Genomic DNA, 14,297 nt, shown 5'->3' with positions numbered 1-14,297 from the left:
ACTTAACATTTTGTGATCAAGAATTGGTGAGTGGCAGTTCAGTTTCCCTTAGTTGCTAGATCTCAAGGTTATGAAGGCTTAGCATTTTCAGCTTGCGAGTTGGAGATAGAATCGTAAGGGCTTGTCGCTAGGTCACGAGATGTTCTAATGGGCAGTCTTTTAGGTAGAGAGTTGACGACTGTGTGCCACCTGTTTTAATGACTTAATATCTTGAAATCGCCAATATTTTTTTTTATGGTTTGAAAATAGATTGAAATCGCCAATATTTTATTTTTATGGTTTGAAAATAGGTTGAAATCGCCAATATTTTTTTTAATGGTTTGAAAATAGGTTGAAATTGCCAATGCAAATATTTTTCTGGTTTTAAAAACATTACAATTCGCCCATGCAAATATTTTTTTGGTTTTAAAAACATTACAATTCTTCAGGATTTTTCACAAACTTTGAGCGATCATGGCTAATTCGCCAATGGAGATTATTATTTTTCTCCATAAACTGCAAAAATTCGCCAGTAAAATTAAAATTTTCCTCGGGAATTATACAACTTTTGCCAGGTTTTTACACCTTGTCCAAGGGGGGGGTTTCTTAAAGTTTTCCCTGAATATGTGTAAATATTACAATGGGGAATGCACGTGTTTCAGGCACACTTCCTAAAGCTCACTGCTCAAAAATAACAAAGGGCTACAACCTTGGGAAGGCTCACTGCCTTACAAAGATTAGACAACTAATATTTATAAAATAAAAATTTTGAAAATAATATCTTGCTAAATAAATAAAAAATCTAAGTAACATGACAATTCCTCCACATTAATCTCAATTCTGCCATGGCGACAAATGTTTTTTCAACATAATCGACCAGCAAGCTTTCCACTATTTCTTTATTATGGTTTTCTTTTTCAATTTTTCTTTTTTAAATCTTATTCAATGAATCAATAAATATTTTAATAAATAAATAGAAGTGTTCTATAAAATATATATATATATATATATATATATATATTATTCAATGAATCAATAAATATTTTAATAAATAAATAGGAGTGTTCTATAAAATATAAAAACATATTTATTTAGCTGAATATGTATGTGTTTTATTCATTTATTATAGTATTTTAGTATTTAGAGAAATTCTTAAATTAAATATAAGAATGCTATTTATAGTCACAATTATCTTAATATTTTTAAGTTTTGTTGAATTTATTTTATGTGAGTGATTATTTCAATCACAATGATAATTTTTAAGTTTTGTTGAATTTATTTTATGTGAGTCAAATTATTTCAATCACAATGATAATTTTTTAATTAAATTATCTTTATTCTATTGGGTTATATTATTTTAATTATAAAAATTTAAAATTATTCATCTTGTTATTATTTTTAATCATGGTGTAAGCCAGATTTATTTGAGTCATAAAAATAAAAATTCTATATTTTGCTTTCTTCTATATGAATGAAATCATTTTAAATATTTATTACTTTTACTTTATGTAGATCAAATTATTTTAATCATAAAATAAAAGATTCTTTCAATCTATAATCTTCATTTTGTACTATCAATACATTTTTTTCATAAAAAGCAATATTATTTATTTGATTGTTTTTATAGTATAAAAAATAGATTATTCTAATCACAAAAGATTAAAAAATTATTCTGTAAATTTTATTCTGTATACATAATATTATTTTAATCACAAAAATAAAAAATATATTCTATTACATTTATTCTACAAGAACCAGATCATTTTAATAATAAAAATAAAAAAATCAATTGCTTACTATATAAGCATAAACTGTGATGCAATTCTTTATTATATTAGGCATAAATTGTGATGCTATTCTTTATTATATTACCTTCACTTTTCTTTTTTATATAAAAACAGAAATGGTAATATAAAATTATTTATTTAATTCAATTATGATTTCTGTCTAACCAGTTTATATCTCTTTAAAAATTACATCAAACGAGTTGTTCAGTAAGCTTTAGTTATACGCTCCAAAACCAACTTACAAGTAAGGAAAAAGGAAGCAAGATAAGAAAAGGATAGTCTTCTAGTAAATAATGATTAAGAACAGAACATTTCACAATTATGTAAATATGGCATCAAATAAAAAGATTTAAATAGATAATTTGTAAAGATAACCAACATCTTGACATTCAATATACTCTCCTCACTCCTGACACTCTCTGCCGTTGGAAACTAGGTTTGCAGGGCAAGTGTGACTAAGTTTCTGTCCACTCCAACTCCACTCTCCATTCTCATGGCGTCTTCTTCATTCTCATGGTAAGAATTGATCTTTGAACAATAGGTCTTGTATTTCTCGACTTTTCCAATTGAAAAATGGAGATATTCTATCCCTTTCAAATCTTTAAAACAGTAACTTCAACTCACAAGTTGTGTTGGTAACTTTTGAAGCCGTGAACAATTGCTTATAATCAATTGTGTAAGCTTTCCCTGGTCCAAGTTCCCTGATACACTTTTCAATTGCTTACAATTTTTGAACTTTAGATGATCCAATGGTTTTGCAAGCCATAAATGCACTGCTTTTAAATTTTTCACGGAATCAAGGACAAGATATTTAAGGCTGGGCCAATATTCTCCACCAACTGAGACCTTGGATGCCAAATTTCCATCTTGAATGCCTACGCTTTTAAGCTTTGTGCATATGGCTGTACTGGTACACTCACTCTCCGAATATCCACTGCTGCTCAAAATCAGGTCCCCATTTAGTTTGCAATTAAATAAAACTAAATTTCTAAGATTACCGAGTTCTCCAAGCGATTCTGACAAGGACCTCCCATCAACGATGGGCATATTAGTGAAGCTTCCTTGTAGGACTAGTTTTTCCAAATTATGGAGCATTCTTAGTTCATTTGGAAACTCTGCTGACCAGGTTCGATAAAGCAGCAGCTCTTTCAACTGGGAAGGGGCCTGAAATTTACAATGTGTGTTGAACAGTTATCTATAATGGTGATAACTGTTAGCAAAATTACCAGTCTAGAAAAACAACATACCTGGCCATCTTTCTGCCACAATCTCTGTAGATGTCCTCCGATGATTCTTAAACACTGCAAGTTTTCCAGAGGAATCCATGAAGGGATGTTTGTCCATTCATGCCTATTGAGTCGAAGCTCAATCCATAGCAAATCAGTCAACGTCAGATCACGATCATCTGAGTTTCCTAAGAAATATGTAATTCGGCAATCCAATGACAAATCAAAAACAGAATTGAAACACCTAGTTTTCTTGTCTTTGCTTTCAGTGAGGACATTTTTTAATCCTTTCTCTTCCTGCATGTAAAGATCCAGGTCAAAATAGCCCTGAAGATGGAATTTGAAAAAAAAAAGATAGATTCAGCTAAGGAAAAAAATGTTTTGGTAGATTTCATAATTTGTAATAGGAAAAGATGAAGTGGGAAAGAAGCCAACCAAAAGTTTAAGGTCTTGAGGGCGCCACAGTCGAAGGGGAGAGGCCTGCACATTCATTTCTCTCGCCATTTCTCTGCCTAGATCTCGAAGGAGATCATGCATTTTAAAAACAAACGGACCATCATAAGGAAATCCACACCTACGGTTCCCAACAACCCACGTGGGTTTCCTTCTTATTTCAAGAAGACATTTATCTTTGAGACTCTGAACTGTGTGCTCTGCGTTCCATCCTGATCCCTTCCATATCCTTATGCCCATACTCACCCATTTGCCAATGAAAAAACATGCAATGTCCATAAAAATTTGTTTTTGTTCTCGGTCTAGCCTGCCTAAACTTATTCCAAGTTTGGTCTTTATTTCCAGATTCAGACTACTCTTGAATTTCTGCAACTCTGACTGCCAAATATTGACATCAACAGTGCTAGAAAGATTCGCTGCAGACACTTGTATAGCCAGAGGCAAACCTCCACAGCACTCTACAAAGTCATTAACTAACTTCTCATATCCACTGGGCGGTTTTGCCTGTCCTAAGGCATGCCTACAGAAGAGCTCTTTTGCATGACATCTCTTCATTTCTTTCAACTTATAATGACTAGTAATTCCGGCTTTTGTTAACACACTCTCGTCACGAGTTGTGACAATGACCAGACTACCACAATCGAGTACATCTCTGAACAAGAGAGCATCTAGCTGCTGCCGGTCATCAACATCATCGAGAACAATGAGGAATTGATTACTAGATCTCCCCATTCGCTCCTTAAGATGGGACGACCCTTCACTTTTACTCATAAATTTGTGATCTTCAAGGAAGAGGTCTCTGAGGAGCTGACTTTGGAGACAAGTTAATTCATCTTTAGCAGATGCTTCTCTCACATCAAAAACAAAACTTGATCCATGGTAACTCCGTCTTTTGCGGTTAAACAATTCTTTGGCTAGGGTTGTTTTTCCAGAACCCCCCATTGCAAAGATTCCAACGATATTTCCTTTCCCTGCAGTCTGCCTTTCAAAATCCTCCACCAGATCATCAAGTCCTACAGGATATTTTGCAACTTCCATACATCTTGTGTTTTCAACCTCTTGTTTCACAGCCAAGGCAATGTCTTTACACAGGGTCTTCACATTACTGACAATTTTAAGGGAGAGGAGAAATCGATCACAAACGTAATCAAATAATTGTGGAGATAATAAAAAATAGAAAAATGGAAAAACTGAATCATTATGAATTGAAAATAAACAACAGAAACATAAACAGAGAAGGGAATAACAAAGTGCGAGAAAAAGCCTTAGCCTTACTCATTAGAGGTGCTGAAATTGTAGCCGCAGAAGAGTGACGAAGAGTGGAGGGCTTCCTTCCACCGTTGAAGCCTCTCCTTGCTGAATCTCCTTTTTTCTTCATGTTCAACGAATGCACGCGCATAAACTCTCTTGTCAGGATAGCGAAGGTCAGAGGGATCCACATCACAAAATACAGGAATAAATCGAGCCTTGGTTTTCAACATGAGAAGCAGCTCGTCTAGGCACCAACAAGACTCTGCATATCCCGGTGAGAAGATGGAGATTTGAACTATGGAAGTGGTTATGGCATTTTTTATGGTAGAGTGAATTGAATCTCCCAGTTCCAACTCGGGCTGATCCAGAAACGCCCGATATTCCATACGCTGCAGAAAATTGTAAATTTCTGAAGCCACAGATTCTTTAACGTCAGGACCCCGGTGGTTAATGAATGCATCATATCCTTTTGTACATACACTGAACCCTTCCCTTTCAAGTTCACTGGAAGGGTCAGATTCCACACTTTGTTGGTGAGATAATGAGGAAGACGCCATGATAATGAGGATGGACAGTGTAAATCACAGTGGACTTGATACAAGTTCAGAAACTTAGTCACGCTCTGTTCTTCGAGGAAGGAGTGCAGTAAAGAAGTGGATCGAGAGCGGGAAAACAAGATCGATTACCTGCTAGGAAAATCTCGAGTGCACATTAAAAAATTTCGAAAAAGTTTACGAAAATATCTGAAAGAATATTGAGGCTCGGAAAGAGCGGCAAAGGGATGCTATGCTCTTGTGATTGGTCCCCCGTCCCACAATGTTCTTCCTGAAAGAAAAACTAGCGGTGGTGGATTGGAAGTACTTTTCACGATATTCCAAGTATTGTCTGATTTCTCTTTTAAAATTAATATGTAAATTAAGGAATCTTTAAAATTTGCATAGAGATTTTTAAAAAGTAATAGATGTTATTTAATTCTTAGGATTAAAAATTTAAAGACATTTACTTTATTTTTATTTTTATTTTGACAAATGTAGAAGAACCATGAAATCACTAATACATATCAAATTGACATGAAACAAATTAAATCAAATCATTTCAAAAAAGTTGAAAGAATTGCAAAGATTGAATATAAGATAAGGATGTTTAAATTGTGGCCAAGTGCAATTAAAATTAGAGGTTCATTTGACAAAATAATTCACAATGATAATCTATTTTATAGAAATATGAACAAAATAAGAATAAAAGAATTATAGACCAATTTTCTATTAGGAAAATCTCAAATTCATATTTAAAAAAATAATTTAATTAACTTGGATCACAATGCTCTTCTTTTTAAACTATTCATTCAAAAGATGTTGGTAGTGAAAAAACTGTAATCCTTTTTTCACACATTTAAGGGACTTACATGTCTACACCCTATCTTTATAAGTTGTATTTGCTATTAGATGATATTTAAGAATAGTCATTGATTTATTCATTCTTATCATCATTTCATTCATGTTATTTGGTGTTATATAACATCTTTATCTCGAGTCCCCACCCACCATTTAATCCATACGTCTCCTCTTTTCATTCATTTTCCTTAGCTTTCAAATTATTTTTGTTTTTCTTGTTTCTTTCAAATTTTCTTTCAAATTATTTTTCTCTTAAGTATGATATTTATATAGGTAATTAATTTTTAATTTTTTTTTCCATAAAGCTACAAAATTAATGAAATAACATTTAGTTGTGACTATTTTTTATTATAATTATATGTTTTAAAATATAATTAATGTAAAGAACTATAATGGTAACATAGTTGTAAGTAAAAAAATATTTGAACTAAATCAATTCAAATGGTTGGAATCATTTTGGCTCCAATACCAATATAGTTTTATATATTTTTTAAACTAATAAAATTTACAATACTTTAATCTCAATTCATTTTTGTTCATAAATTATTTTTGGTTGATAAGGATAGTTCTTTTTGGAAGCTGTGGTTCTGAGAGTTTCTTGGATGACTCTGTTAGCCTATGAAGTATCTAAGGATGAGTGTATGAGGCTAGCATAAAAACTTCTGAAAATGCCATGGATTTGAATGCATAAAGGTTTGGAACAAAAGAAGAGAAGATCCAAAGTGATGAAACAAGAGAAAAAATTAAAGAAATCTTATCTAGCCATTTATACAATTCAAAAAATACTTAACATGCAAAAAAATAAAAATAAAAAATCCCAACTTACTTAAGACTTAGAACCAACTAACTCTGATACCAAATATTGAATAAAATTCCTAAAATAAACATAGACCATAGAAACTAGAGCTCTATTTTCCAAACAACTAGCAATGCACACAAAATACAAAACACAAGAAGTGCAAGAGATAATTTTCTATTTTCTATACATCATAAAAGAATATTTACAAACTTATTTCTAACTTAGATTACAATATTTAATTAAAAAGATTATCTGTAGTGATTTAGAGTTGCACCCAATCAAACCCAATCTGGAGCTACTCAAAATTCCCTATTCCTTTGCACGTTTGGAGCTTACATAATTCTACCTCTATCTAGAGTTACCTGACGTTGCACTACGCTCTCTTCACAAACACAAATGTGGTTCACAAAACATTCTTCCAACTGTCCTTGAAATCCAACATTCCCTCTATTTGTCTATTTTTGTCCATTTCAAAATTCAAATTTAGCCGATTTGCTTCATAAATTTCATTAATTTAGACCCCGTAAACCAACGATTTTTTTGTAGGCTACATTGATGGAAATTCCATTTGTTGAATCTTATATTGATTTCCATACCTGATTTCAGCTAATTGAAATATTTAAATTCTATTCAACAAATTTTTTACAATGAATTATATTAAAAGCTATATTTTATTTTATATTAATAATATCTAGAAATAGTACATTATATATTTATATTTAAATAATTAAAAATATAAAAAATAATAATTTTAGAATTTTTTTTAAATTTTTTTTAAAAAAAAATGTCTTAATGTATTTTTTAAATAAATAATTAAATTTAATCTCTCATATTTACGATTATTATTTTAGTTTTTCATTTAATAATTAATATTATTTAAATAATTAAAAAACATTTTTAGTTTGAAGTTTAAAAAATAAATGTATCAATAATAAACTCCATAAATATTATCTAGTAATATTAATTTGTTTTTATTCATAATTGATATTTAATAGAAAAATATTTTTCAAGATTTTTAAATAATAACAATATAAATAAAGTAATTAGTAATCAATAGTTATTGAAAAAAAAAAATCTTATTTTTTAATAGTTAGAAAGGTTAATGGATTATAATGATATTCATTATTGTATGATTATATTTAAATATTTTTTAAAAATATGATTAAATTCTTGAAAATATTATATTAAATAAAATGAAAGTCTTTATATAGTTTAAAATTTGTTTGATAGGGAAGGTTTATCTTCACATATTAGCCTTGAGTGCAAAGAAATATTATCATTCACAACAAAAATTTCAAACAACAAACTCACAAATTTGAGTTCTTATTATTTAAAAAGATGCACTCACAAAAGGATATGGTCTTGTGTTAAACATTTGGTGCGTCACTGGATGAGGATTCTTGCATTTTTACCATTCTTCTTTAGAAATGTAGATATTAAAAATATTCTTCTAAATGTCAACTATTAGTCATAACATCAATTATTCATTACTACCACTATATTATTAGAATATAATTTATAATCATGTCCATTAATCATTGGCCATTCACCAATTCATTTATTATTGTAAATTAATATGTAGATAGTAAAATTATTCTTTAAATTTTAATTTTAATTATTTCCATATCATCTATTTATCGTGCCTTCAATTAATCATTAATTATTACAATTCATTGATTGATTATTGCCAATCATTATTTTAGCAATATGTTGTAGATAATTATCAACTTCATTTTAGGGCTACAACCCAAGAAAGCAACAACTCCTGATAGCATAATATCGGAAAAAATAAATGATTGTAATAGATGGCTTTACTCCACTGATCATTCAATAATTATATTTGTTTTGCACCTTTGAATTCTTTTGGCTCATTGCCTTCAACATATGTACATTCTCAACAATAGATGAAACATGTAGAGCACTACACAAGTTGGCCTCAAAACTCATAATCCATGAAAGATAATGTGTTACGATTCAAACAAGATTCAACCGAATCCAAACAAACCTTGATGTAAACTCCCAAAGTAGCATGGACATAAGGAACCATGGCAAAAGAATGAATCCCGATCTTTGTAGGCAATTACATTAAATATTCCACAAATTTATAGCACACACAAACAAATTCAAGCTATTCCATCTATAGATTAATAAGACAGACATATATCCTATTGAATGATTTCCCATAAGCACTAAGAAATTTCAATTGTTATAATAGGTAAAATAAAAATTGATTTTCCTACAACTGCAAATATTAATGTAGAAAATAAATGACAAAACAAAAAACCCTCTCAATATTGTTCCCTAATATTAATTGAAGCTACAGAATAATTGATATGAAGACATCTCTAAATAAACATAATAAATTGATAGCCAATTTGATGAGGAGAGATAAAATCTTCCAATACAAAGAAGAAAAATATGTCTTGTTTAGAGGAAAATATATATAGAAAAGAGTTCTCAAAGTTTTCTCTACAACAATTGCTAAATAAAATACAAGAACAATTTTTATAAACATGATATTTGTGTAGGTATTGTAAAACTCCATGAAAAAGCTTATTATGATATTAAAATAGTTTGTGATCCTAAGTTCACTTGAGTTTTTAGTCTTAGCTAGTCACCTAAAACACATAAAATAAAAAAACCAAAAATGTGTAAGGCAATAATAGAGTTATTAATTGACCCCAGTATAGTAATGATTGAGGAAGATGTTGTAGGATATATATTGGAGTTTTGAGACCATCTATTTATTGTCAGGATGTTCTCATTTCAACATTTCAACATTTGGCACTTGTCTTTTAATTATGAATTGTTCTAATGATACAAACTCTTCTTATAGTATAGATTTTAAATGATGTATCATCAAAATATATAATTTTCAACTTTCTAAATGTTTTTATTGGAAAAGAAACATAGCTTATTGAAAGAAATTAGATGGATTGTTCCTTGTTTCCAATTCCAAAAAAATATTTAGAATTGTTTGATTAGTAGAAGGTAGGTAAACAATTTCCTAAGTTTTAAGACATGGTATCTTGACCTTTATTGTTTTTATCTTCATTTTGATTTTGAAAGATGTGAAGCAATAGTGGGTTTTTCCTTTATTGATCTTTTGGAGATCCTTCATAAGAATAGCAAAAAAAATGCAAAAAAATATGTGATTGAATTTTTACCACAGGTATGTATTAATACATCTTTTAGAATGCTATTGTTGGCATCCACAATCATCACCAAAGTGATTGGTGGCTAAATTTGTGAGAAATATTGATGGACAACATGTTTGAAATGATTTCAAGATTTTGACTATGCGATAAATTTAATATCAAATTTTTGATCATATACTATGATCTATTATGAAGATCATATATTTTTCTAATTCTTAACTTGTTATTAGTTATATTTTTAAAATTTAAATTATAAAGATAAATAAGTTATATAAATTACTATATATCGGCTTAGCCTTTGCACCTCATCCAACTGCAAGCACTAGTAATATTTAATTATTACTACAATGTTAGGGAAGGAGTGATAAAGATTTTGAGAAATCTCCTATGGGCTATGTTGATTGAGTAGTTTTTATGTTCCTATCAACATAGATATAGATACAAAGTACAATGAGGTATCACTATGTCTCTTAAAAAATAAAAGTATCTTATTGGCTAAGAGACATTTATCCATGAATCCTAAAAGTTAGGTCATGACCATATTAGATAACTTAGCAACGTTCATGTGCATTTACTGGTAACACAAGGGATAAATGGGGTGTACCAATTTTCTATATATTTGTAAATTTGAACTCTCCAATGTACTTAAAACTTTAAAGAAATCACCTAGATCTATTTTCAATTACGTGATACAAAACTTTTTGATTTCAAATAAACATCAAAAGGTAGGGGAGCAGAAATAGAGAAGAGAGAAAGGACTACTAATAAAACTAAACTAAAAGATTTAATGTATGATAAAATGAACTTTTGCATAGACAAATTCATTGGAAAACCCACATAACTTTCTACCAGAATTAATTCACAGCTTAGGGAAAGGGATGCAAGCTTCAAACAAGAGAAAACTCATAGATCTTCATATTTAGCACCATAACATTTAATCAATATTAATGTACACTTCACAAATTATGAAACATACATGAACAAACTTAGGATTTTATCAAATATGAAAATATTTAATTCATAGATTTCTAATACTATTTTATTTCTCAAATGAGAACTTTGAGAACAAGATAAACCATTAAACTTCATCAAAGTTTCATTTGTTGGTTCATTAGAAGCTTTTTAACAATATCTCAATCAGAACTAAATAGGAAAAGAGATTTCCTTTTAGAGGAAAGACCAACAAAAACCTCAAAACAAACAAAGGCAGAGCCCAACTCATCACCAATGACTTAGACAACCAAGAAGAGGAATGGTCTCCACCCTTTGCTTCCCCCAAGAAGCAGTTAGGCTAGTGGAGGTGTCTAATTGATCTTTGAACACCATGACACCCTCTCCATCTAGATGATTAATCTTGGTCATGCCGAGGTTATCATAATTTCCCACAAATAAATGAATTAATGAGGAATCACTATTATTTCTTTTCTCTTTGGGTTGGAAAATCATTGTTCTGCAAATGACTTTAGCCTTGGAGACACCTAGCACCTTGCCTTTGAATTTCATTTGCTTCTCCACTTTGTTGGTAGCAACAATGTAAGAAAACTTAGAGGGGAGGGGAGGTGAATCAGTTTTCACCAAACTTAGACCAAATTAACCTCAACTTTAGATCTGATCAAGAACAATAATAGCAAAGGTAAACACTACTTCAACAACACAATATTTTGGCGTGGAAAACCCGGTTAAAGGAAAAACTGCCGTGAGAACCTACCCACAATATGATGATACTTTGCAGTAGTATGTGTAAATATTACAATGGAGAATGCACATGGTTCAGGCACACTTCCTAAAGCTCACTGTTCAAAAATAAAAAAGGGCTACAACCTTGGGAAGGCTCACTGCCTTACAAAGATTAGACAACAATCCAGATTACATGAACTGAAAGAATAACATCTCCAAATGCCTGATAACAGTTCCAATTAAGCACACTGTCTGCACAACAACACTTCTCTTCTCTTCTCCACTACCAAAACATAAATTCACTTGTTCACACATACAATACTCTCACAGATCCAAATACAACCACAAACACTCACAGACATACATCTTACATGATTACAATACTTATTTATACAAATCATCAATCTTAACCTTAAGGTTGGCTCAACACATAAGACCTAATTACTACAATATCTATTTTTTGAAAAATGGAGTCTGAATGTGCAATATATGGCCCCAAAAGAACGAAAATAAATTTTTGACTTTGTAGACCTAGTATAGAAAATTAGAGTAGAGTATAATAAAATAACCAACACCACTTAATCAACGCCAAAACCAAATTTTTGATGATATCTTTTTTACCGGATTTTGACTTCGTATGACCAAGTTATGGCCAAAAAACCAACTGCATGTTAATTAGATCTTTTAAGGCTTGAAGAGTTTCAAAAAATACAAAATTTTTGAAAATAGAAAATTTCCAAAAAATAGAAATTTCTCAAAAAATAGAAAGTTTATGAAAATAAAAACTTTTCAAAATAGAAATGTCTAAAAATAGAAACTTTCCAAAAATAGAAATTTTTAAGAAACTGAATTTTTTCAAAAATAGAACCTTCTCAAAAATAATTTTTTTTTGAAAATAAAAAGTTATTTTCTAACATGTGTTTTTCTCCAAAAGTTGATAAAAATTGCCCACTTCTAGATTCACACAAGAAGTCAAACCTGGTGATGCTACAACGCTTTTGACAATTAAAACTTTCAAATCTCGAGAAGGGGTTTTTTGAGTCCATTCTCTGATACCATCTTATATTTTGCAACACAAAATTTTGTAACACAAGCCTACAAGATCAAACAACAAACAAGAACAATTTCCATAGACGAGAGTAGCATGAAAAATATGCAATATTCGTCAAAAGCAAAGATTATAGGATGAAAAATTACAAGACATAATGATGTTCTTTTATAGAGAGCACAAAGATTCCTTAAGATAAATTTAGGAAAACTAAAGTAAAAGAATGAGGAACTAAAAAAGCTCAACTATAGCTAAACTAAAAGTACCACTATGTCAACTTAAGAATAAAAAGCTAATAGTTAAAAATTCTCTAACAAGACACTTGGGGGCATAGTGTAAAATTTAAGCACTACAAACTGTCGGCCCCTTGAAAAGTACAAAAGCATGACACATGGCAGATGCAGAGGCAAGAGTTCACAATAAAGGAGATCGCAAGAGTATGCAATCCTCCCTAGGACGAAACATGATTCTTGAGAGGATAAAAAATGTTTAACAAAGTGTGGAGGGACCTTGAATGATAGTCTTGAAGATTGATTGTTATTGTATTTCTATACATTTTCAATGCTTGGGAGATGCAAGTGCATACTAAGAGGAAGACAAGTTTCTATTCTCAAAGAGAATAATTAGTTCTTTATCATTTGTATATTCTTGCTCCTGTTATAGTAGAAGATGACACATTCAACATTCTCCATCAACACTTTGTATTCTCTTTGGATTAGCTATCTAACACAAGAGATTGTTCTTAATACTAGGGAAAAAATAAACATTATCTATCTCCTTCTTGTCACCTTGCTTAGCGCGGATCATGACAAACCCTCTTCCCACAACTGGAACTATTCCATTGTTCCTCATTTTAATTTCAAACTTGATATTTTTATCAATAGAAGGAAATAAACTTTCATTACCACTAATATGGTTGCAACATCCACTGTCCCAATACTATACTTAAAAAATGACCCACTCACCACTGTTGCACATGATGAAGGCCTTTGATTGATCACCTTAATCTATCTTTTCATCAACCACATTTATTACTTTGTTTTGATTGATCATGCTGCTTTTTCTAACATTCACTTGCATACAAACCAAATTTGTGACAATAATAACATTCTATATAGATCACTAATATCTTTGTGTTGTGGCTTAAGCCCCTCCTCCCTTCCCTTATTTATGGCCAACAGAATGGGTTTGGTAACAGGTTTGAGTAGGATTAGATCTTCAATCAAGCCTTAGGGGATGAAGAACAAAGTGAGGGCCCAAGTGAGGATAAAATTGTAGGTGACTACAATTTAGGATGCTACACTACGAAAAATGTTGTCACATGCTCATTTGGTGACAAGATCCTATGTTTCGTGACCATCTGCTTTGCAACCATCCTTCTATGCTCCTTTTTTGGGTGGAAAATGATGCCTAGTGCTATAATCCTAGTAGAATAGGGTGCCTAGCACAATAAGCCCTCCAAAAAGGTCCCAAAATAAAATATGTATGAGTGTTAGTTCTCACAATTTGTGATCCAATCCTAATA

General features: G+C 30.7%; 2 protein-coding genes across 2 annotated transcripts; both read right to left on the bottom strand.

The window, feature by feature from the left end:
• Positions 1-2,381: 2,381 nt before the first annotated feature.
• Positions 2,382-4,483, bottom strand: LOC131857100 (disease resistance protein RPV1-like). Its single transcript, XM_059209185.1, has 3 exons — positions 3,428-4,483; positions 3,014-3,289; positions 2,382-2,930 (listed from the first exon to the last, which is right to left on the bottom strand). The coding sequence occupies exons 1-3, from the start codon at positions 4,481-4,483 to the stop codon at positions 2,382-2,384; spliced, it is 1,881 nt and encodes a 626-aa protein (XP_059065168.1).
• A 233-nt stretch (positions 4,484-4,716) lies between these two features.
• Positions 4,717-5,253, bottom strand: LOC131044436 (TMV resistance protein N-like). Its single transcript, XM_057977757.2, has one exon. The coding sequence runs from the start codon at positions 5,251-5,253 to the stop codon at positions 4,717-4,719; it is 537 nt and encodes a 178-aa protein (XP_057833740.2).
• Positions 5,254-14,297: the final 9,044 nt, after the last annotated feature.

This window comes from Cryptomeria japonica, chromosome 1, assembly GCF_030272615.1.
Source record: "Cryptomeria japonica chromosome 1, Sugi_1.0, whole genome shotgun sequence".
NCBI classification, from domain to species: domain Eukaryota; kingdom Viridiplantae; phylum Streptophyta; class Pinopsida; order Cupressales; family Cupressaceae; genus Cryptomeria; species Cryptomeria japonica.
The sequence above is the reverse complement of the archived record's forward strand: the minus strand, read 5'-3'. Positions and strand labels throughout refer to the sequence as shown.